General features: G+C 41.9%; 1 protein-coding gene across 9 annotated transcripts in view; it reads right to left on the bottom strand.

Moving 5' to 3' along the window:
- The window catches only part of CHCHD6 (coiled-coil-helix-coiled-coil-helix domain containing 6), a 232545-nt gene extending 208165 nt beyond the window's left edge, over window positions 1–24380 (bottom strand). For all 9 annotated transcript variants that reach the window (XR_001598932.2, XR_001598931.2, XM_016160523.2 and 6 more), the window contains exons 1-4: window positions 24216–24380; window positions 4990–5110; window positions 1308–1380; window positions 457–601 (exon numbers count right to left, since the gene is read on the bottom strand). Coding sequence is in view for 7 of the 9 variants with exons in the window: in XM_016160523.2 (XP_016016009.2) it covers window positions 457–601; window positions 1308–1380; window positions 4990–5110; window positions 24216–24302 (426 nt within the window). In the remaining 2 variants the exon portion in view is untranslated. The remainder of the gene's footprint in view (window positions 1–456; window positions 602–1307; window positions 1381–4989; window positions 5111–24215) is intronic.
- Between the last annotated feature and the right edge of the window lie 1248 nt (window positions 24381–25628).

The raw sequence follows: 25628 nt of genomic DNA, 5'->3' as shown, positions 1-25628 counted from the left end.
AGGATGTGCCCACGCTAGCAAGTCAGGTGGTAAGATTTACACTTAGGCTGCCTAACCCTAGAAATGATGCTCTACATCTCATTTATTGTGTGGCCCCAAGCCCCAGTCCTCTTCCTTCATACCCTCTTGGCACACACAACACTACAGAACTTAGAACTGTCAAATTTCAAAGCAGGACCAGGCCCTTGACTAATACAGCCTTTACAGCATAGACCTGAGGTCCCCAGCGACTGAAAACACAGGCCACCGGCAGCGAAACATATCAGTGGCAGAGCAGGGTTAGAAGAATCGAAGTTCCTGGTCACTAGAAAGACAGCCTTTCCACAGAGGTGATTTGGAGGACACCAGATGAGCAGGCTGAGCCCCAAGGTTTGGACAGATAAGGTCTCAGGCCTGACTTCTGCTTCCCTGTGCTTCGAGAACACCAAAGGCAAGCTCAGGAAGATCTGCACTCACCAGCAAGGCTGAATTCTGCTTCTCCTGGTCAACGCTGCCCTTCCCCCCATGCAGGGACGCACTCTGGTGCTTCCTAGCTGCCTCTCTTTCCCTCGATACCGCCTTCACCAGCTCATCCTGGACTGTGGCCTGTTCCTGTTTATACCTGTGCCAGAAGAAAGACAAGAGAAGCAGGTTCAGATAGAATGACTAGGAGAAGGTAGCCAAGAAGTTTGTGCACTCACTTCAGCTGGCCAGGGGACTGGGATCTGTGGGCCAGTGGAACTCTGAGGCTGACCAGAGAGAGTATTGCGAAAGCCCACACTCATCCAACCCCTCAGTGACATCAGTGACAGTCCCCAAGGCAAGGGGGATACAGTGACACTTTCTCAGCCATGACAATACAGATTAGGAACAGGAGAGCTGACTACCAGGTGAGGAAGCAGGCAGCCACATGCCAAATGAGAGATTCTTAGGGCAGGGATTCAACCCTGCTCTAGCCACTCCTTCAAAGTGGGTAGGCAAGGTGGGAAGCCCTACTTCCCTGCCTCCACTCAAATGCTTGAAGGTTTTAGATAGCAGCAGCCCTTTGTTTTGAATATGTAACTCTTCTTTCTGATTGTGTTCCTAACCTTTGACCTATTTCTGGGCTTTCTGCCTGGTAAAATAACCTAAAGAGAAAAAAAAAGTTATTAATACTAAAATGCTCTTAGCAGTGTTATTTATTATAGTGTAAAAAATGCAAACAACTGAAATGTCCAACAATCAAAAAAAATTAAGTTAAAGAAAATCTGGTATAATCACACAATGGTATATTACATCATCATTAGAAAATACATTCATTATTTGACTTAGTGGGCACTCTTGCTCACCTCTTAAGGAGATCCTCCTCCACCCTTGAGGGCTGATGGCCACCACCATACTCTGACCTGGGCAGTTTAGAGTCTGCAAAGGGTTGAAAGAAAAGGCCTGTCAGCAGCACCTCAGGACAAACAAAGGCAAAGGAACCCAGGAGTGCATCACCATAGATGAAAACGCACCAGAGATGGACAAAGAACACATCCTTGATCGAGCCAGTCTGAGGAGGGATGGCCCAAAAGCCTTTGGCTTCCTCATTCTGTACCAGGACCACTTATTGCATGGGGCTAGCAGCAGGCAGAGCTACTTGAGTACAGTGTTCCAAATCCATCCCTACTCAATCTACGATGATTTGAAAGCTAGGTTATCTCCTAAACACAGGCCAAGAACAGCTGAGGGACTGCTGCCCTGCTTCATACTGAAAGGACAGCCTCCAGGGTGTAGATTTTGACATGGGGAGGGGAAGAGAGGGAAGGGTCCTAAAATCTTGTACCCCATTCTACGAATTTCTAGTACTGAATGAGGCAAACACCCCATACTAATGTTATTTTATATATCATTTAACCTGTCTGTATCACCTCTATTATTATTGGCTTTTGAAGTTGTTAAGGTAGGTCTACCCTTTGATAATCATAAACTTTCTGAGCAAATCCAATTCTTTCTATATACTCTCCACCACATGGTGATACTGAAGGTTTTGTTCTCCTCTCTTTCTCAATCTTTATCCTTCCCAAACCATCTGTCAGCCAAAATTCCATACTTTTCTCTGGCCTTGGCCAAATTTCCTACATCATCATCAGTTTCTAAGGAGGCAGTGATTAAGACTGCACAAAATTATAAAAGAACCAGGCTTTGTGAAAGGCTATGTGAGGATTTACTCTTCCACTCCCAAGACCTTTTAAAGCATAATGATTTCAGAGGCTGAACACTCAACCCTTCAGGGGGTTACTTCCAAAAGTATTCACCCTATGATTTGCACTTTCAGACCCCTCTCACAGAAGAAGGTCAAGGCGGCGCTCCAGCCTGTGAGGAGGGCACACCTAAATGCTCCATAGTAACATGCCAGGTTCTCAACTGGGAATAAAAAACAATATACTGTTGCCCAGTTTTTTGTTTTTTGGGGTTTTTTTTTTTGACATTTATGTTCCCTGTCCTTACTTATTTACTTACAACAGCTTTACTGAGATGTAATTTGTCCTATTTATTTTTGCTTTTTATATAATTTTCCTTTTTAATTACTACAAAAAAATCTATTCATTGTAGAGAATGTGGCACTAATCCACACTCCCATCTTTCGTGTATAATACTGCCCATTTCCCTGCCCCCTTGGTAATAATGCTCATAATTTAATACATGTATCTTTAATCATTGGTGAAGTTGAGAATCTCATCACATGTTTATGACCATTTCTGTACATTTTCTATGTGGAGACTATCAAGACTCTGTCATGTTCTATTTCCCATTTATCATTCATTAATTTTTATCTAAATTGTCTCTAATTTCTAATAGTTACATTACCCATTTTTCCTCAGAATTTAGGGTTTCTTCCCTTGATGTAATGCCTAGAGAGTCTACTTATTGTACTTTGATGTACCATTATACTTTTATGGCTTCAATTCTTACATTTAAATCTTTTATTTCCTCTGACATTTATTTTGAGGTGTAGCATAAAATAAGGATTTAATTTTACTTGTTTTTTCTAATTTGTTCCATCACTAAAATAAAAGCAAACACTGCTTTTAAAAGTAAAAATATTTTTAAATTAGTCAACCTCAAGACAGTCCATTTATGCTAACTATTCTTCAGCTTTCAGAAACTCAACATTCACGTCATTTAAACAGCAAAAAACTTTATTATAACTAAAACCAAATGACAAGTGAGATGCTATTCTTGCTTCTTAAACTGCTGAAACTTCCCAAAACTGAATCGAGTACTTCTTTTATCTCCCAGAGCTGAAACTGATGTGTGTACAATATATTTTGGCAATTTTTGCTTTTTTCATCAGTTCTCCCTCTCACCAGTTAATGCAGCTTACTGAAGTGCCCTGGGTTAAGTTAGGCCCATTTGACCTCATCAGTCAGCTAGGGAGACCATGGGAGCTAGCCATCTGATAAATACCTGATAGATATTGAGAAAGATTTCGTGGTGGATCCAAATCCAAGTGCTGATTCGCTCAAATGCTCAGAAATCCCTGAGGCAGATAACACAGGAGGAAAGGTATGGAAGGCCTGGCCAGCACCCTGGCCATGAGGATGAAGCCAACCCTCTGGCCATTGTGTGGAAGTCTCCAAGGCTTGGCCTCTAAGCACAGTCCTGACATCTCCCCTTTCCTTCTACTTTGTACTCCGGAGATAGCAAACTGCTTCTAGGTCCCCAAACAGGCCACGCTGTGCCACCTCTGAACCTCGGCTGATGCTGTTCACCATGCCTGAACTGCCCCATCTACCACTGCTCTATCTTTCGAAATCCAGTTCAAACGTCATCTCCCCTTGGAGCCTCACCCTAAAATAATGAGTCACTCTCTCCTCTGTGCTATCTTGGATCTTGGGCATGCTCCGAGTGTTACAATATCCATGAAACGTGTAACCTATGGAGTTATACATTTGGCTCCTTAACTAGAGCTGTGTGTGCCACGAGAGAGGCATCCCTGTCTACCTGTCACTGTGTGCCAGCACAAAGCACATGTCCTGATCCCTGGCAAGCTTTCAATAAATGCTGAGTGGACAGGATATAGCGCCTGCCTTCCATAACAGGGAAGATTGGCAGATAAAACCTAACAGGGAAGACTGGCAGATAAGACAACTCTAATGCAAGACCACTCACAATATAGTGAACAGTGAGATGGAGTTTATACTCCACAGTGCCATGGTTCCTCCATGTTAATCACTGAAAAAAAACATCGAGTTACAGGGATAGCTATGACTCAGAGTCTCACAAACAAGTATTTATCAAGTAGAATAGCAGCTGCACAAAACTTTTCTAGCATGTAATATCTTAACATTTTTGTATCTTAGACTGCCTTTCTTAAACTTTTTTGTTCCTTTGTGTTTGCTGAAAGTGGTTATTTGGAGACAAGCACAACTTTCTTCATACACAAAAGAGTAGAAAACAAATCAGCTTTGAGCCCAGCATGGGTACAGGAAGAGGAACTCACAGACAGTGCAGGGTGGCAGGTCCTCCTAGAAGCCCAGAGAGAACTGTCCAAGAGCCAGGCCAGGACCAGAATGTGAGGGTTAGGTTAGAGATGCTGAGGTTGACACCAAAGTCATTGACTCAATTCCCCCTAATCGACCCAATTCACATAAATCCCTATCATTCTTTGGATTATACCAACAGTAATGGTTATACTTCTTCACTCATGGATCCTTAAGAACAACTTCTTAATGGAATTGTCAAGCTAAACCCTTTTGCTTCATTTTTCACATATAGAGAAACTAAAATAGTAAAGGAAAATAGTCCTGCCCCAATCAGAGAGGCTCTAACTAACCTATGCTGTTCTCAGTATACCAGAGAGTATCTTTCATGCATCAAAGCCACACTCTCCAGAAAAGCAGTTATCAGAAAGGAGTTGTTTACATCACCCAGAAACAAACAGGAGCTACATTAGCTGTCAAACATGTTCTGACAGTAACATGGTTTGCCATTCCTTTCACACTCTACTCCCGCTCTCCACAGAATTGTTACAACCCACCGTACCTTTCTCGGGGTCTTTAGAGGTGCCGAATGTGGAATGTGAAGGAGCAGGAGGAAAAGTCAGCTGGCCCCCTTTGGAAGGCTGGCTGGAATCCTTCATGCGGTTAACCACATTTTCAGACAGCTAAGGGAAGAATTGAGGGATAGGAAAAGAGGGGGAAAGTTATATCACAGAAACCTCTCAAAACAAAGATCCCCTTAACCCATGTCCCAGGTTGACCATTGACGCCACTTCCTCAAGCCAATTCCAATAATATAATTCCACTCAAAAACCTCTCATGATGGCCCAGTGCCTCCCAGGTTAGGGCCAAACCCCTGTTTTGATTCTGGGCCAACCACATCAGGTCTTCTGTTTAGCTCTCCAGCTTCATCTCCTGATGCTCCCTGCACACACAGTGGAACCCGAGTTATCATTTTTCTCACCCCTTGAGTACACTATGCTGTTCCTCTGCCAAGAACCGCCAGCAGCCCTCCACCCTGGTACACCTCCACCTTCCCAAATCTTGCCTTTCCTTTAAGAGCATCTCAGGGTCCCCTCCTTCATGGGCTCCTCCCTGATAGCACCCAAGTTCTCTCCCTAAAAGCTCCCATTAGAACATATGTGTGTCTACCAAATACTACACATCCTATTTGCCTCATCCTGATGGTTTTTAAATAACTCGACAGCTGGGGCTTCCTCTTACTTACCTCTGTATATCCCGCAGTGCCACACATATAGCAAACAATCACAATGTGCTTCACTCATTTTACCTCAGTTCCCTCTAATGAAGACTGGATAACTTAGAGGAAGTGAAATAGGCATGAGGGTGTCATAAAACAGTTTACTGAAATGAAATAGCAAGCTAGGGATAAATCCAGAATGAAAACCCTTAAGCGTTCACTTCAGTAAATATTTATTAAGTGCCTAATATGTGCAAGGCATCGTAAAGCAGAGTTGAGGGAAAAACATTAAAAATAACTTTAAGACAAAAGCCATGATCAGCAATTCTACTTCCAGGTATCTAGCTGAGAAAGTGCTCCCATATGTACACAGCAGCATTGGAATAGCAAAAAAAAAAAAAAGAAAGAAAAAGAAAAAGAAAAAAGAAAAAAGAAAAAAAAGAAGAAAAAAAGGAAAAGAAAACAGCATAAATATGCAACAATGGGAAACTGTTTAAAAATTGATGATGTATACCTTCTATTCCAGAAATATTATGGAACCATTAAGAAAGAATGTGGTAAAACATGTAACTATCATGGAAGGATATACGAGATACACTGCTCATTTTGTAAAGTCATAGAATGCTCTATATATATCAATTTTATAAAAAGAGATATATGAATTATAAAAATACAGACAGACATACAAATATAAATATGTCAATATACACATATGTACATTCACAAATATGAATATACATTTGAGTTTTCACTAACATGCATACACACAATTATGCATATCCATTCAGAGGTGAAAGTCTACAAGGCTACACTCACAAAGGCTAAGTCCTGCAAGTGAGGGCAGGAGCAGCTGGGTCAGGACTTCCACTTTTGGCACTTCCACATTTTAATTTTTTACGATGAACATTTTTTTACCAACTAACGATTATAATAACAATAATAATAATAATATAATAATTGAGCCCCTCTAATATTTAAGATCGATGCAAATCAAATAGCTAACTAATGACATAGGACAAGAAAAGACTAAGTTTATACAGCAATGGAACATAATATTGAGAATCTAAAAATAAACCTATATACTTATGATCAATTGATTGACATAGGTGCCAAGACAATTAATAGAGAAAGAATAGTCTCTTTGACAAATGGTGCTGATACAACTAGATTTCCATATGCAAAAGAATGAAGTTGAACACCTACCTCATACCATATACAAAGTCTAACTCAAAAAGGATCAGACACCTAGATGTATAAGCTAAAACAATGAAATTCTTAGGAGAAAATCCAGGCATAAATATTTATGATCTTGGCTTTGGCAGTGGATTCATAGATTTGACACCAAAAGCATGAGTAATCGAAGAAAAAACTAATATACTGAACTTCATCAAAATATACGGAACATCATCGCAATCCAGACTGTGTACCAAAAGACAACCCGGATGGGAGAAGATATTTGCAAATCATATATCTGATAAGGGATATGTATCTAGAATATATAAAAAATTCCCACAGCCTAATAATTCCAAGAAAAATAACCCAGTTAAAAAAGGGCAAAGGATCTGAATGTATATTTCTCCAAAGAAGATATACAAATTGCCAATAAGCGAATGAAAAGATGCTCAATATCACTAGTCATTAGAGAAATGCAAATTCAAACCATGAGATTCACACCCACTATGATGGTTATAATCAAAAAGTCAGATAACAGCAAATGTTAACAAGGATGTGAAGAAATCAGAGCCACCATACATCGCTGATGGCAACTTAAAATAGTACAGTCACTGTGGAAAACAGTCTGGAAGTTCCTCAAAAGGTTAAACACAGATTTACCATGTGATACAGCAATTCCACTCCTAGGTATCTACTCAAGAGAAATGAAAATATATGTCCACACAAAATTTTGTACATGAATGTTCATATCAATATTATCCGTAATAGCCAAAAAGTGGAAACAACCCAAATGTTTATCAACTGATGAATGGATAAGTAAAGTGTACTATATCTATACAATGGAATTGCCATAAAAAGAGGAAATGACACTAATGTTAAAACTCCCACCTCTATATTTATGTCTTGAGATCCAGGAGAAAATGATCTAGTTCCAAGCAGAAGAAAGGATAAGTGAAAATTCTGAGAACTGAAGCTAGCATGGCCAAGAACCTTACAGAAAGCCAGTGTGTGAGAAGAATGGGACCGACAATCAGGCCAGAGAAGCAGGCAAAGGCAAAGGCAAGCCTTGGCAAAGGAAAGTAGGAAACTCAAATTGATCCAATGGCAACAGCAACTAGGGTGGTGTTTTACACAGGTGAACCACAAGCTCTGATTTCCTAGTCACAGCCCAGGTGGCATCATCAGAACAATACTACTCAGTGAGTGAGGGGCTGAGGAAGGCATTGGCAGGCTTCTTGTTGGCAGAAGATTTGTAATACTTTTTAATGTTGCTACAAAATACAGCAAGTAATATTTTTAAGCAGCAAATATACATATACACACAGTAGTCATGTGAGAATAAACACCACCTGGGCAGTGCGTCCTGTACCAACAGAACCAGAATGGAGTTCTCCAGAGCCAGACAGGTCTGAGAACTCAGTGCCAGAGGCCCTGAGGCACTGGCCACTGTGCCATCAGAGTTGGCCAGATATAGTCCTATGTGGGCAGAGGATAGAAGGCCATATCCGGAGCAGAGCAAGGAAAGAAGAGCACTACCTGTATTCCAGCCATGTGGCCCTGACCCAGTTCTTTAGCTTCTCTGAGCATCACCCATCACACCTACAAAACGAGGACCCCTGTGATACAGCTCAGGAATTAAGTACTTTAGGGTCAGGTAGGCCTGGGTTTGAATCTCAACCAAGCTGTTTACTAGCTACATACCTTGGCCAGGGACTTCTTATCTCTAAGTCAGTTTCTTTACTTGTGAGACTAAAACAATTAATGGTATATAGACTACAGAACTGTCATGAGGATTAAGTGAAGCAATCTACATAAAGCAGTTGGCACAAATTAAAAACCAATATTAGCTATTATGTGAAAGTGCAAAGCACTATACACATACTAAGTATAATCCATACCAGACATACACTGGGTACATAAAAATACATGAACTAATCAATAATACAGTAGTTGCCCCTTATCTGCAAGGGATACGTCATTCCAAGACCCCCAGTGGATGCCTGAAACTGTGGATAGTACTGAACCCTATATATATACACTGTTTTCCCTATACATATATACCTATGACAAAGTTTAACTTATAAGCTAATTTAAAATGTATGAGTTGTTCATTTCTGGAGTTTTCCATTTAATATTTTTGGACCACAGCTGACTGCCAGTAACTGAAACTGTGGTCCAAAAATATTAAATGGATAAGGGGGCCTACTGTAATAACAGTTGGTAACATTTACCACATACTTATAAACTGAGCACTGTTCTAAGGGTTTGACATGCACAATGTGTCCAAAATTAAATTGGGAAGGTCTTTTTCAAAGTGCTCTCCAGCTCTGACCTCCCGCCCTCAGTGTGGAGTAGTAATACAGGACTCCAAAAAAGGGGGCCTTGGTTGGCACCTCCACAGGTCTCCAATGACAATGTGGAGCCCAAGAAGTGACTCTCTCTTCCCCTCTCCAGCTGACAGCCTAGCCCACAAGTGCCAAGAATGCAGGTGGGCAGGCCACAAACTACCAAAGTCAGGCCCCAATCGAAGTCATGCATGTGCGGAGACCTCACCACTTCCATCTTATCAAATACAGCCGGGAATCGAGACCCAGCTTCCTAATGATCACCATGACCGCAACCAAATGTGTCCCTCGCCCAAAAGTAACTGATTTTAGAGGCAAGTAATTTCCTTATTAACCCAGACAGGTCTATGCATAAGGTGTGTGGCCACCACATGACTAAAAGGCTGGAGAAGGGTGCAGCCATAAAAAATGCAAGTGGGTATGATCCAGTACCAAATGGAAGAAGCATGATAAGAGTGAGCAGTGTCCCATTGACCCAGTATAATGGAGACGGTCAGAGTCATAATAAATATAAGCTGCAACACCCTCCTATTAAACTAGTTATGTGCACTCAGCACTCACTATGCAGAGACCACCTCATTAATCCTTACAATGCAATGCCCAGCTTCCAGTTGAGGAAACCAAGGCACAGAAAGGGTAAAGCGCTTGCCAAGGCCATGACACTCGTAGACTGCAAGCCAGACTGCCTATCTTCTTAACCACTGTCCAGTCTGCTGTAGGACAATAGGATGCTAACTCCAAGGACAAGAGCGAGGGGAGATGTATTTGCGAAGCTAACTTAAGAGTGTGAGAGGCCCCTGGAAGAAACAGCTACCACAAAAGCCAAAGTAGCAAACGGCAGGAGTCAGATTTGCTCATGGAAGCCAGAGAATACCAACTGAGTCACAAATAGGCTCAAACACAAAAAAACACTTCCTGCATTCTCTGGATGACCCTATCTAAGTCGCGACCCTCCCATCATTCTTTCTCTCCCTTCCTCTGCTTTATTTTGCTTCACAGCACTTGTTAACCACCAGACATAACTAACATTTGATCACTTGCTTGTTGACAGTCTCACCAGAATATAAGCTCCATGGGAGTGGGGACTCTTCCTCTTGCTGTTATCTTCAGTGCCTAGAAAGTGCCCGGCACATTGGAAGTGCTCGAATATTTGTTAAACACATGAACTAAACAAATATTTATTAAAGGCACAGGTCCATAACACCACACGAGTGCAATGAAGCATGTGAAGATATAATGGCCAAGAGCTTGATACTCAAAGACCTTATGGTCCACCATAAGGGTGGGTAAGACAAACTCACACAGAGGACATAAGCTGCTAAGCTGGCAGGTATGAGAACCTCAACTAACATGCCAAGAAGTTCTAATGAAGGAACCCTAAGTTCCAGCTAGAAGGGAGGTGACCCAAGTTGACCCCGAACAGATGACTGCAGAGAGGGGTAAGAGTAGAGGGAAAGGGCAGGCACAAAGGCACAGAGAGAAGGCACTCGGAGAAGTCCGAAGTTCTGCCTGACAGAGCACAGACCCGTGAAGAAAATCAAATTGTGGATGGCTGGAGGGTTCCTTTCAGTGATGGCCTTGAATAAAAAGGTAAGGAGGATGCAATTTATTCTGCAGTCAACTGGAAGCCACCAGTGGTTTCTGAACAGCAACTCTGTCAGATCTTCACCTTGTATAAAATAGCTTGGCAAAGCAGGAAGAGGGGCTGAGGTTGCGGGGCTGGAGGCAGAGTTGCTACGACAACAGTACACTTCAGGAGTAAGATGACCGAAATATAATCGCTGCAGGAGTGAGGGGAGGGGATGGATGCAAGAGACACCTAGGAAGTGAAATGACTGAAGACCTGGCAGCTGACCAGATACACCGGGAAACTGAAAGAAGCAATTTGCAGAGCGGTATATACAGTATGATCTCATGTGTACTATTAAAAAGGGAGATTATGCTTTTATATGGAGGCTTAGAAAAGCCTGAAAGGATTCATGAGAAATTATGAACAGTTGGCATTTAAAAATAAGATGCATTTTGCAAGAAGAAAAAGTCTTAGAGGAAAACATGAGAGAAAGACGATAGCAAGGCCCAAGTCTGGCTAACTGGAGACGGAGGTGTCAACACTGAGCCAAAAATGATTCTCTAAGTGTGTGTGCAGTATCAAAGTTGATCTAAGCAGCTCTGTTCCACAGGCAAATAGATTACACAAGTGGCTGCAAGAGGCTGCATGTGGAGAAAAAAATTAGGAAATCCCTGGCATCGAAGTGCTGAGGGGCAGACCGGAGATGATGTAATGTCCCCATATTCCAGAAGGGGGCACAAAGCTCATAGCTGCAACAGAGGCACAAAAACCCTAGGGTGATGGCAGAGCCTCCTATTTAAAAATAACAAAAAAAATAACAACAACAAAAAGACCTAATATTCGCTGAGCACATCTGACACCCCATGCCCCAGGCTAGGTGCACTCCTATTTTAAAGATGAAGAAGTTGGAGTCAGGGAGGTGAAACCATTCACCCACGATCATAAGTGCTGGGGCCAAGATGCCCATCCAAAGCCTGGGTACCAACAGTGATACTTGCACAAGTGAAGGCAGTAACAGAGAGTCACTCTGAGGTGACAAATAACCATGCTCATGGAAGAGCCAATTGGAGAAAAATGAAAATATGTGCAAGTCACATTTCCTCCCATTTATGGTGCTTTAATGAGCCCCAGGATAAGGGGTGGAAGGGGGAGCATTTATGTATGCACTCATAAAACAGCCTACTTAAATTAGGAGAGTGTCAATATGAAAATTAGCACTTTTTAGTCTTAAAATGTTATTCATCTAGACATATTTGAGAAGTAGCAATGTGCAGGCAGCTTCCTAAGCATGATTTTTTGCATTAATGAGTGCTCTGATGTTCAACAAATGAGTTTGCAGCATCGGTTCACTCATAAGCAGAAGAGGTGTACTCCTCATGCAAGAATGGAGAAGGTGTGGTGCAGAGAAGCAGCTTGCCCAAGGTTCTGTGGTGAGTCAGCAGCAAACCAGGCCTGCATGGCCACAGCTGCGGGCACTCAAGGCACCATTTTCTGAGGACCCACTGGGTACCAGAAGATAAACTGCAGCTCACTGCTCAATCCCAGCTGGGCCTAGGGGTCCTTCAGTCAGGCTGAGCACCCAGGGCAGTTTCCAGAACAGGTTTGCAGGGAGTCAGGTCTGTCAATGCCCCCTGGTGCCCAGATACCCCAATCCCCACAGAGGTATTATCCAATCCTGTGAGCCTAAAAAGACTCTTCTCCTTGCCTGAGGCTGTTGCCTTGGAGATTTTGTTCACTAGTCCTTCAGTCTTTGATGAGCTGAAATTAGATCCACCGGCTGCTCACTACAGATTCAAATCCCAGAATGTCAGCCGAAGAGCCCTTAGAGACTTCCTATACCAAGCATGGCAAACACAAATGCCAACATGCGTCAGGCAGGTGACAAAAAATGAATAAAATGGGCCTGGTAGGGAAAAAAAAGTGTAAGGACAATGTGCTGAGGACAGTGGTGAGGGTATATGCCTCCCACCAGCTACCTCATAACTCCATATGGGAAAGTTTTGCCATATGGGAATGTGAACCAGACTCAATTTTTTCCCCAAAAAAGCTAAAAATTACATTTATGTAAAGTTTCCAATTTGTAAATGTTGGCAATTAATTCAAATAAATTAATACCACCAAGTTTCTGGACTTACAGTGTTGGGAAAGAAAAACTGAGCCAGTGGCTTAAAATTTTGCTGACTTGTGCCCAGCTCTGAGCTAGGTGCTGAGGACAGAGAGACAAACAGGTGGCTCCTGCTCATGAGGTAGTAAAGGAATAAAAGAGGAAGAGATCATCTCTGCCCAGAGAAGTAAGCAAGGGGAGGTGAGCACAGAGTCCACAGGACTCAGGATGGTGACCCTCAAGAGGTGGGGCAATGACATCATGAAAGGCACCTTTCAGAAGGGAACATTTCCAAATTGGTCCTGAGGAAAGAGAATTTAGCCAAAGGGAGAGAAAATACTGCAGACTGAGGACACTAGCATCACAGGAACATAGCATAAAATAGCTTAGAGTATAGCAAGCACAAGTGTCTTCCATTCCAGGACATGCGGTGAGAGGCAGAAAGTGGCGGCAGCACATGGAGGGAAGCCAGGCCTGGGAATCTGCCTTTAACCTCGAAGCAACAGGAAACATGTAAGGAAGGGAAGGGAGTACCGCAATCAGTGTTAACTCTAAACAATCACTGACGCAAGCTGGTAACAGGGGCTACCTCTGAGAGCAGGACTGACCAACAAGGTGGAAGAGAGATGTTCTTTTTCCCTGTGTGCCTCTCTTTGAACTGTCTGAATTTTATTACCATTTGCCTGAAACCTGTTCAGAAGTAAAATTTATCTTTAAAAAAAATCACCCTGCTAGCAACAGGAGGTATAGCTCTGTGGGAGGCAAGCCTACTGAGAGAAAGAACAATTTATAAGATGGAGTGGTTCGGAACTAAGATAAGGAGTAGTAAGGATAAAGAAGAGAGAATAAAACAGAAACAGTTGGAAGGGAAAACTCAAGATGTGTCATTAAATGTATAGAAAAAAAGGAATGAGGATCCAGATTTCTGGATGAGGGTCTGGATGGATAGAGCCATTCACAACCTAGGAAATCATTTCTAGAAGGCAGAGGAGGGGACACAGGTAAGTTCTACTGGGCATAGTGAGTTATATGCATCCATGCAACATGTACGCAACATGGCCAGCGGTGTTCTGGACAGCTCTGGGCTGGATATTTAGAATACAGTAACGCATCAATTCATGAATGAGGATGAAAGAGAATGGCCAGGGACGGGGTGCAGAAGGGAAAGAGGGCTGAACTAGGGAATATTCTGAAGCCTCTACCAGCCACATAGAAACAGCAAAGATGGCGGATTTAATCTTAGAAACCAGAGCTGCTGTAGGAGAGTATGCAGCAATCTCCTTTGAAGAGGTGGAAAAGGTGGCACTTGAAACCTACAGGATCAACGATGCTTCCAGTGTGGCATCTTAACCTCCCAAATGAGGGAAATGACATGAGATGAACTTAGTAAGAGTTAAAGTTAACAACTCTCCTTATTATATTACTTTATAGATTAACCTTTTACACAGAAAAACCTTCAGCACTATACTCCAGTATAATTAAGGAGTATTATGAAGGAATTTCATCGTATTTAAGGATTACATAATGAAGTCAGAAGGTATGGTGAAAATTTTGTTACAGGTTACATTGTAGGACTATTAAGAGAACATTTTTAAAATGTTCAAATAACCCCTTAAAAGTTGCAGCCAGCAGTTACTGTCCTCTTCATACAGAGTGATTCTGGGAATCCCTGAACCAAATGAATGAGAGCACCAAGGGAGACTCTACATGCAGGCATCCGGGCCTTCATACCATCCTGTCTTTAAAATGATTCTCCACTCCTCAGTAGCTGAAGGGGGAAAGGTGGAGGACCAAAAGTGTTCTGCTTACCTAAAGAATGAGCCCTGCTTTGTTTTCTGATACTTTACCATACTTCACCATGTGTCAGAAGATGTGATGTTTGGGAGCACAAAGAGAGTAACACCTGGAAAATCAACTAGCCCAGGGACTGGCACATGGTCTGTATTTGAGCAATGTTTGCTGGACCCGACATCGAGATCCATAGACACCATTCACTGGAAAGGTGTAGAGAACAAGTCCATTCCTGGCTTTCCAAGTTGGCATTTCCTGTTGCGGCCCCATCAACTACACTCACCCAAATGATCGGCCAGGTAGACCATTAAATTTGGGGAAGAATGGGAAGGATTTATGATCCAACTCCTTTGAGGTACCTAGCTAACAGGTACATGGAGGTGCTGTACCATACCACCATCTTGCACAAAAGGAAAGAGACTTATCACTCTGAGTGAGAGGGCTCAAGGCCAAGTCTTCTGTGTTCTTTTGTTCACCACACTGCCTTTAAGCAGTCTATTAAGATGAAGGCTGTAATGTAAAACAATATAAGGAGCATCAACATTCATGCTGAGACATTCAAGAAGCTTATCATTAGACAACAGCAAGGTGGAAAAGGAAGTTTGCTACATACAAATAAATGGAATGAGTCTGTATTAAAGCTTTGGAATTTTAAGAAGTAGAAGAGTAAGGTTCTCATACACAGCTGCCGCTAGATCACCAGCTTAGGTAAAAGAAGGATCATCAGTTCATTAATACAGCATACAGTCCATATTATAATGAGCCAGCCACTATAATAAATAATACAGTCTTTACCCTCCGAGAGCTTACAAAAGAAAAAAATAAGATCAAACGACAGAGAGAAAGAGGTGGGGAGATAAAATCATCAATATAATAAAGGGCACCTATGAAAAACCTGTAACTAACATACTTAATGGTGGTAGACTGAATATTTTCTCCCTAAGTAAAACAGCAAGGCAAAGACATTCACTTTCAACACTTCTATACAATACTGTACTGGAGATTCTAGCCAATGCATTAAGGCAAAAAATGGGAAAAAAAAAAAAAAAAAGGAATCAAGATTAAAAAGGAAATAAAACTGTCTTTATTTGGAGACAGCATGACCCCACCTACATAAAATCCTAAGGGGGGTGGGAACCTACTAGAATTAAGGTTGCAGAATACAAGATCAATATACAAAAATCCATTGTAGTTCTACATACTAGCAATAAAGAATCCATTCATAAGAGCATCAAAAAGAATAAACTACCTGGGAATAAATTTAAGAAATGTAAGACTTGTACACTAAAAGTACTAAGCATTGCTGAGAAAAATTTTTAAAAGATCTAAATAAATGAAATTTCATATTCACTGAATGAAAGACATCAAATTGTTAAAATGGCAATTTTCCCAAAATAATCTATAGATTCAACAAACCCTACCAAACAATATTTTTACAGAAGTTGACAAACAGATCCTAAAATGTATAAGCAAGTACAAAGGACTCAGGACAGCCAAACAATCTTGAAAAAATAAAATAAAATTTGAGGGCTTTTGTTTTTCAATTTCGTATCTTACTACAGTGTTTACAGTCAACTGATGCTCACAAAAGTCCCAACGTAATTCAATGTGAAAAAGTCTTTTCAACAAATGGAGTTTGGAAAAATTAGATATTTCATGCAAAAAAATTTTTTATTTTTTTTTCAATTACAGTTTACATACAGTATTATATTAGTTTCAGGAATACAGCATAGTGGTTAGACATTTATATATCTTACAAAGTGATTCCCCTGATAAGTCTTGCACCCACTTGACACCACATATAGTTACTACAGTATTAACTATATTCCCTAAGCTGTACTTTACATTACTGTGACTATTTTGTAATTGTCAATTAATAATTCTTAATCCCTTCACCTTTTTCCACCAGTCTCCCAATACTCCTCCCATCTAGCGACCATCAGTTTGTCTCTGTAAATTTCCTTTGTTTGTTCATTTTGGTTTTTTTATTCCACATAAAAGTGAAATCATATGGTATTTGTCTCTCTCTGATTTATTTCACTAACATAATACCCATTAGGTGTATCCATGCTGTCACAAATGGTTAAGATTTCATTCTTATTCATGGCCAAGTAATATTCCATTGTATGTACATATATTTGTGTATATACATCACTTCTTCATTCATTAGACTTTTTGATGGAAGCGTTTAATCCAATTACATTTAAAGTGATTATTGATAGTATGTGGTTATTGCCATTTTGTTGTTTTCTGATTATTTTTGTAGTTCTCTGGATCTTTCTTATTCTTTTGCTCCCCTCTCTTGTGTATTAATGATTTTCTGCAGTGTTCTGTTTGGAATCCTTTCTCTTGATTTCTTGTATATCTTTTGTAAATTTTTGATTTATGGTTACCATGTGCTTCATATACCAGGCTATGTGTATAGTAGTCTATTTTAAGTTGTTCTTCGCTTATGTTCTAACATTCAAAAATCATTACCATTTTACTCACCTCCTCCATGTTTGTGTTTTTATCATTATTTTTCATTTCTTTTGTGTGTGTGTGTGTGTGTGTGTGTGTATCCCTTAGTTAACTATTGTAATCACACATGATGTCCTAATTTTGCCTTTTAACCTTTGAACTAGCTTTAGTGTTGAATGATCCACTGTTTTTATGTGTTTGCCTTTGTAAATTTTTCTCTGTGATTTCTTATTTATATTTTTTATTTTTTATTTCTTCTTAAAGAGTCCCTTTAACATTTCTTATAATATTGGTTTGGTGGTGATGAACTCCTTTAGTTTTTTCCTCTCTGGGAAGCTTTTAATCTCTCCTCTGATCCTAAATAACTTCGCTGGTAGAGTAATCTTGGTTGTAGGTCTCTGATTTTCATCTTTGACTATTTCATGCCAATCCCTTCTGGCCAGCAAAATTTCTGTTGAGAAATCAGCTGACAGTCTTATGGGAGCTCCCTTGTAGCTAACTAATTGCTTTTCTCTTGCTGCTTTTAAGATTCTCTTTGTCTTTAACCTTTGGCATTTTAATTATGAGATCTTGGTGTGGCTCCTTTGGGTTCATCTTGTTTGGGACTCTCTGCACTTCCAGGGCTCACGTGTCTATTTCCTTCCCCAGGTTAAGAAAGTTTCCATCATTATTTCTTCAAATAGGTTTTCAATTCTTTGCTCTCTTTTCTCCTTCTGGTACTCCTATGATGTGAACGTTGTTACATTTGATGTTGTCCCAGAGGTCCCTTATATTATCCTCAAAAAAATTTTTTAATTCTTTTTTCTTTTTGCTGTTCCGATTGGGTGTACTCTACCTTGTCTTCCAAATAACGGATGTGGTCCTCTGCTTCATTTAACCTATTGATTCTACCTAATATATTCTTCATTTCAGTTATTGTAATTTTCACTTCTGACTGGTTCTTTTTTGTTTTCTATCTCTTTGTTGAAGTTCTCACTGGGATCGTCTACTCTTCCCCTGAGTTCATTGAGCATCTTTATAACAAGTATTTTGAACTCTGTATCTATTAGATTGCTTCTTCATTTCGTTTAGTTCTTTTTCTGGCGTTTTTTTCCTTTTCTTTCATTTGAGACATGTTTGTTTCATTTTGGCTCCCTCCCTGTGTTTGTTTCTATGTACCAGGTAGATCTTCTACATCTCCCAGTCTTGGCAGAGTGGTCTTAGGTAGTAGGTGTCCTGTAGGGCCCAGTAGTGCAGTCTCCCATGTTCACCTGAGCCAGGTGCTCCAGATGAGTCCCTTGTGTGGGTTGTATGTGCCCTCCTACTGTAGTTGACCCTTGATTGCCATTGGCACATCAGTGGGTGGGATTGGACCTCAGGCTAACTGGCTGTGACGATTGGCCATGACAACAGGGAACAAGCTGTTATATAGGGGCTGACCCTACAAAGCAAGATTCACCCTAGCAGGGCTATGGTACCTGCTGAGTCTACCCTTTGGGTATGTCATTTGTGGCACTAATTGAATGGTGCTTTGGTGTGGCCTGAGGCTGTCCACCTGGTATATTGGTTTTGGGGCCTCTCAGGGGGGAGCTCTGTTGCAGGCCAAGGTCAGCCACTGCCTGTATCTGGCCCAGAGCTACAAAGTAGGAGCTACAAAGTGATCTGCAATTGACTGCTGTCTATGCTGGGTCTGGAGGCACCTGGGATTGGTTATACCGTGAACTGAGGCTGGCTACTACTAGTGCCAGGCTTGGGGCTGCTTAGCAAGAGGTACAGGGCACACCAAGTTCAGCTACTGCTTATTTGGGGACTGTAGACCTTTGAGAGATTTTGGAAAAGTCCACAGAATGGATCAAGGCCAGCTGGCCATTTGTGAGGATCAGCCCCTTAAAGAGATTCGGGCTGGTGCATGGGTTGAGTGTGGCATGTTCTCAGGGAAGCACTAGGGTGGGGCTAGTAAAGCAGTGTTAGCCAGGCTGATGGCTTCGGATATGGCACCCACCTCTTCCTGCCAGCTGTGTGGGGGAAGGCTCAACAAAGGAATGACAGCACCTCCCAGAAAAAGCTGCCCTTCCAGCCCTTCCCCTGAAGCCAGATAATTCACATCCTCCCCATATATCCCTGGGATTTGTTGAGCTGTTGTTCCTTCACCAGAGCTGAGTGTGAGTATTTGTGAGTGAGTTTGTATGTGAGCACTTTAAGGGGACGTCTGCGGCAGCCCTTCGTCTCACATGGATGGAATCCCCACTGGTTTTCATAGCCAGGTATTGTGGGGATTTCTCTTTCCCAGCACTGGTGCTCCGGGCTATGATGCCTGGTGTGGGGCTGCGACTCCTCCCTCCTTAGGGGCGACCTCTGCAGCTGAGATATCCCTCCAGATTCTTAACAACCACGTGTGGGTATGGGGCCAATTCATGCTGCATCTCCATCCCTCCTACCAGTCTTGACATGGCTTCTTTATATCCTTAGTTAGAGTTCTGTTCAGCTACTCCTCAGGTGGTTCTCAAGAGTAACTGTTCTATGACTTAGTTGTAATTTTAACGTGGTAATGGGCGGGAGTGAGCACAGCATTTACATACTCTGCCATCTTAACTGGAAGTCTCCCAAAACAGATGGATTTAGGTGAAGGTTCAACAAACTCTAGTGCTGGAACTAAATCCAACCCAACACTTGATTTTGTAAATAAAGTTTTATTGAATCATAGCCATACCCTTTCATTTATATATGTATCCTATGGCTGCTTTCACCCTACAATGGAAGAATTGAGTACTAATAATAAAGTCCTATGGTCAGCAAAGCCAAAGCACTTACTATTTTGTCATTTACATAAAATTTTTTCCAAACCCTGATAGATACAGCCTTACCTCATGACATACACAAAAATTAACTGAAATCAGATTATAAACCTAAAAATAAAAGCCAAAACTATAAAACTCATATGAGAAAACAAAGGAGAAAATTTCTGTAACCTTAGTTTAGGCAATTATTTATGAGCTATAACACCAAAAGCACAATCAACAAAAGAAAAATATTGACAAACCATCAAAATTACAAATATTTGCACTTCAAAGACACTATTAAGGAAATGAAAAGATAAACCATGTTTTGGGAGAAAATATTTGCAAATCATAATATAATAAAGGGCTTGTACACAGCATAAAGAAATCCCGCAACTCAATAATAGACAAACAACCCAATTAAAATTGGGCAAAAGATATGAATACATATTTCACCAAAGAGAATACATAGATGGCAAATAAGAACATGAAAAGGTGTTCAAACCACAATGAGATACCACTTCACACCCACTAGAATTACTATAATTAAAAAGACAAACAATAACAAGTGCTGCTGAGGCTATGGAAAAATTGGAACCCTTATATATTGCTTGTGGGAATGATATAAAATGGTACAGCCACTTTAGAAAAAGTTTGGCAGTTTTATAAGCCATTTCCCATTTGCCCTGAGAATACTCACCAGCGGCACTTGTGGCTGCAACATTTACCCTGAGATAACCCACGGATTACAATCCTAACCATATCCCCAAAGTTTGCCACAAAACATTTCACTTTTATTATTATTACATCACTCTAATATATTGACAGTCTTTGGAAACAAATGGCATCATTCTATTTATAGCATTCTGTTTTTAGTAGTGGTATTTCAATTTATAAAATATAGTAATTTTTGATCACTGAAAATGTCAAATCCTAGAATATGTAGCATTCCTATGATGCTAAATTAATGCTGGCAGTAGCTGCACCTTTTTTTTTTCTAAACGGAAAATGAGTTAAAAAGTTAAACCTAACAACTGACCAAATGCATGAACAGAATGACCCAGCAATTCTACTCTTAGGTGTCCACTAAAAAACTTGTACACAATTGTTAACAGCAACATTATTCATAAAAGTCAAGAACTGGAAACAATTCAAATGTCTAGCAAGTGGTGACTGGATAAACAAAATTCAATATATCCAAACAATGAGATACTGTTCAGTGATAAAAGGGGACAAACTATTGATACATGCTACAACATCAATGAACCATCACTAAAAATATTATGCTAAGTGTAAGAAGCCAGACATAAAAGATACATGAGCACATTTACATGAAATGTCCAGAAAAAGTAAACATACAGAGGAGGAAGGATTTGTGGTGACCTGGGGCTGGAACTGGGAATAGGGAGCGACTACAAATAGACACAATCTTTTAAGGTCTTGCGAAAGTTCTGAAATCCAACTGTGATGATAGTTGCTAAACTTTGTAAATTTGCTTTAAAAATCCTTGAAATAGGTGAATTTTATGTGTAAAATATATCTCAATAAGCCTGTTTAAAAAAAAAGAAAAGTCACCATCATCAGTTACGATCTTTGCAAAGCTCCACTTCTAATAGAGAACTGCAGTGTTGCTTCCAGGATAACACATAGATAGCCCTGCCTGGCATTCAGGGCTCATCACTTGTCTGGATTCATCATCTGCCCAACTTTCTCTAACATTCCAGCCAATGTGGCTGGCAAGCACATTAGGCTATGGAGTTGGAATGTCTGAGCTTCCAGCTCTACTACTAACTCACTGTGACCTGGGTTACTTCTCCTCCTTGAAACTATTTCCTCACCTCTAAGATGGAGATGATGATATCTCACAAGGTCAGCATGAGAAGTATCTGAGACAGTGCTCTTAAAACACTCAACAGAATAAATATGTGCACACTTCTCCTGGCTGGCTCAGACATATCTGCAAAGTTACCTCTTCAGAGAGGCATTAGCTGACCATCCCACCTCAAGCAGGTAGCCCCATTACTCTTTACACCCTTTATGTTTCCTTCATAGCACTTGTAGTTCTTTTATTCCTTTGCCTCTTTTTTCTGTCTTTTGTTCTGTCCCCTCTACTGGGATGAGGTCCCTGCAGAAGCAGGGGCCTTGTGCCTGGTCCCTTATTGTCACTGAAAGGCCAGGACCCATGACTGGCAAGTAATATGTTCACAGTAAGTATTTGCTGAGGTGATAGATAAACAGTAGCTATGTGTGCAGTGATCAGCAGGTGGCTTCTCCAGCAGCGGCATGTTTGGGGACTGTTTCTTATATGTCTTTACTATATCCTCCTTGGTCTTCCCTTCAGAAGTGGCCCAGAATTGCTTCACAGGAGCAACAAATGATAGTAAATGTGATAAAGCCAGGAGCATGTAATGAGCCTGGGGACACACCTGAAGCAGCAGACTAGGGAAGTAACAAGGGAAGAGCCACCAAGCAGTTGGAATGACAAAGGCTGGAGACAGTGAGGAGTCTGGCTGAGGAGCAACCAACTTTAGTTGAATCACCAAAGATGGCTGCTCACATGGAGCAGAAAAAAGGCAAAGAGAACATATAGACATTATTGCGACATTTCCAACATTCCCAAAAGCAGGATACCCAGTGACAAAGATGAGAGAACACCCAGACACAGCCAATTCTAAATTCCTAAATTCTAAAGTCTAAATTCCAATTCAGGCTCCTGCCTCTCAAATTTCTAAAACATTTTTATCCTCCCCATTTTATCTTTGTCACAAGTCAGGTCAAGACTAGATAAACACCCAGCAGGCATTAAATGTGTTAAGTACTACACCAGTTGAAGAAGTGAGGCCACCATCCTATTATAAAATACTCTGTACTTCCTCTAAACTCTTCCACGCACATCTTCATTTTATCCCTGACAACACCTAAGATTATCAGCACTCCCATTTTTTAAGATGTGGTGACTGAGACTCAAAAGATAAGTTGTTCATCCCAGGTCACACAGCTAATGAGCATCTATCCAGAAGTTAGACCTCTTGATGCCTTTTTCTGAGCCACCTTCCTAATTAACTAATTCACCTACAGTCATCTCTGTACATTCCATTTAAACTCAGTCTGTCTCACTGGGTTCGTCCATTTAATCACTCAATTATTTACAAAGCACCCACAATGTGCCTGGCACATGTGTAGGAGAAAGTGTAGCATTCAATGAACGGGCCCTAAAGTTGCCTACATCAATCCCATCTCTCCCATCTGTCACTAGTTGACCCCGGATAAATTACTTAAACTCAGTGCCTCAGTTGTCCTTAATCTAGAAAATGGGCAAATAGAATTCTACGTCTCTCATAGAGTTGTTGACAATTCAACGAAAGGAACACTATAAAGGGTAGCCCATGGCCCCACTAAATTTTCAAATGTGAGCTGCTTTTATTATTCTTCTAGGTTCTGGGAATAGAATCTTGAATCAGGCAACAGCCTCAGCCTCAAGGAGCTTACTTGCACTGTAGCAGGAACACAACAAACAAGTAAATTCTCAATAGAAGCTACATATGGTGATGAGCACTATGAAAAACCTGTGCGACAGTGTAGGTAGTTTAGATTAAGTGGTCAGTGAAGTATACTCATATGATATTTAAACTATAACTACAAGAAAAACTGGGAGGCAGAAAACTACAAATACACCTTGCTGGGACAAGGAGGTCCTGAGGCCAGTGAATAGATGGGGAGTAGGAGGTGAAGGACATGGTATGAGATGTGGACAGAGAGGTCAGTGGCACAGTTTTGTAAAACAAGGTAAGGTGGTTCCTTTTCATCTTAAATGCACTAGGCATCCATTAAAACCTTTGCTTAGTATTTTAAGCAAGGGGAAGGGTATGTGGTTTGATTCAACTTTTAAGTTCCCTTTGGCTGCATGCTGTGTTGAGAAGAAGAGACACCCCCCCCCCACCTCCTCCGTTAAGAGTCTGTTGAAGTTGTCCAGGATTGGAAGCATCTCGTGTATACATAACAAGACGCTTGCACTTGGGGAGCAGGGAAACAAATTTGGGTCTGTAACAAGTCAACGGAAGCTGGAATGTGGCCTGCCCACCCCGCTCGCCACTCTTTCTCCCCTAATGCCAGGGTAGTGGGGAGACCAGAAGGCAGCCGGCCACTCCCCGCACTCCAGGCATTTCCCGAGCCTCACCTCCCTCATTTACTGGGCAGAGAGACGTTCTCCACGAGGAAGTAGGGAGGGCTCAACGAGCGAGACGCGCCCAGTCGCTCTCGACCCGCACCTCCTCTAAAGCCAGCCCGCAGCCTCTGCTCCCTCGGGCGCCCTCCACGCCCGCCCGGCCCCGGCCGCCCTCGCTCATCTCGCCCGCCGGCGGCCCGCTCACCCGGATGCCCTGCAGCACCCGGACCCGCTCCTCCTCGTCCATTCCGAAGGACACCCTGCGGCCCTCGCTGCTCTCGGTGCTCCCCATGGCAGGAGGCCGGCGGGCTGGCGGCCAAAGGGCCCGGCTCCAGAGCAACTAGGATGTCGCGGGCTGTAGCTTCCAGGACTCGAGCTGCAGCGGCACATACTAACAAAACCAAGTTTTATTGGTCGCCGCCGGAGGCTCAACCAATCATATGGCGTGGGCCCATTGGGCATTGTGGGGGTTGTAGTCTCTCCGGCCCGGGCCACCCTTCTGTAAAGAGGGAATGCGGGAAGGCATGATTCCAGAGTCGAAGAAAACTGGTTGAAAGTGAAGCCCCAGGTGCATACTCGCAGAGTGCCTGGAATGGTAGGCTAAGAAGCAGGGGAGAGGTGGTCATTGCTCGCTTTGGAAAGATCACCCTTGAAGCAGAGCCGCGGATGATGTTCTGAGGCCAGGAGACAGCCAGGTAGGTTGAAATAAGCAAGTGAAGGCGAACTTGGGATGGTTCTCAGCTTGGTTCATTCAGCAAACTGGTATTGAGCGGAACTAAGCACCCGGCAAGTACTGACCTAACTGCGGGGAATGTGACGACTAAAAAGGCATGCCCTGCCTTCCTGATATTTAGATCTAATGGAGGAAACAAATGAAAAGACACAAACAAGCATGTAAATAAACTTCCCAACCACTATGGTAAGTTCCATGAGAGAAATGAACGGGAGGCAGCCTCCTTTGAGAGACCAGAACAACCTCTCTGAGAAAGAAGCATTTGAATTGAGACCTAAGGACTGGTAGGAGTTAGCCAGGAGAAGATGGGGAAATAACTATGCTGGGGACCGACCAGTGCAAAGGCCATGAGGCAGGAAAGACCTTGCCACATTCAAGAAGGAAAAAGGGTCTAACCACATGAATGGAAAGTGAGAAGAGAGCAGAGGAAAGCCAGAAGCAAAGAGGTCAGAAAAGGAAGGGCCCTAATCATATAAGGCCTTAAAGTCTAGGGTCAGAGTTTTATTCTTGGCAGAACAATGTGTGAATGGTCCCAAGTATTTAGAAGACATTGTCCAAGGAGCATACACACCATGCATTGAGTGCAGTGTGCAAAGTTATGTGTTTGTGATTCTCACACAGTATCATATGTGTAATAGAGGAATACAAATGATTGCTCTTCACAGCCATGTGGACCTTGAATGAAGCCCCCTCTTGTTCATCTGAGGTGCTGAATGGCTTTGATTTGCCAAAGCAAGCTTGGGGCTGAGTTTGGAATCTGGAACTGGAATACACTGGATTGCTACATGAAATAGCAAGAGTAATTCAGAACCCCTTTTGCTAACCTGGAAATGAAGGAGTGAAGAGGAGAGTGTGAATTAGAGAGATCAGTGAGATGAGAACAGC

This window comes from Rousettus aegyptiacus, unplaced genomic scaffold (genome assembly GCF_014176215.1).
Source record: "Rousettus aegyptiacus isolate mRouAeg1 unplaced genomic scaffold, mRouAeg1.p scaffold_m13_p_12, whole genome shotgun sequence".
In the NCBI taxonomy this organism is placed as follows: Eukaryota; Metazoa; Chordata; class Mammalia; order Chiroptera; family Pteropodidae; genus Rousettus; species Rousettus aegyptiacus.
This window is presented reverse-complemented; position numbering and strand designations above follow the sequence as displayed.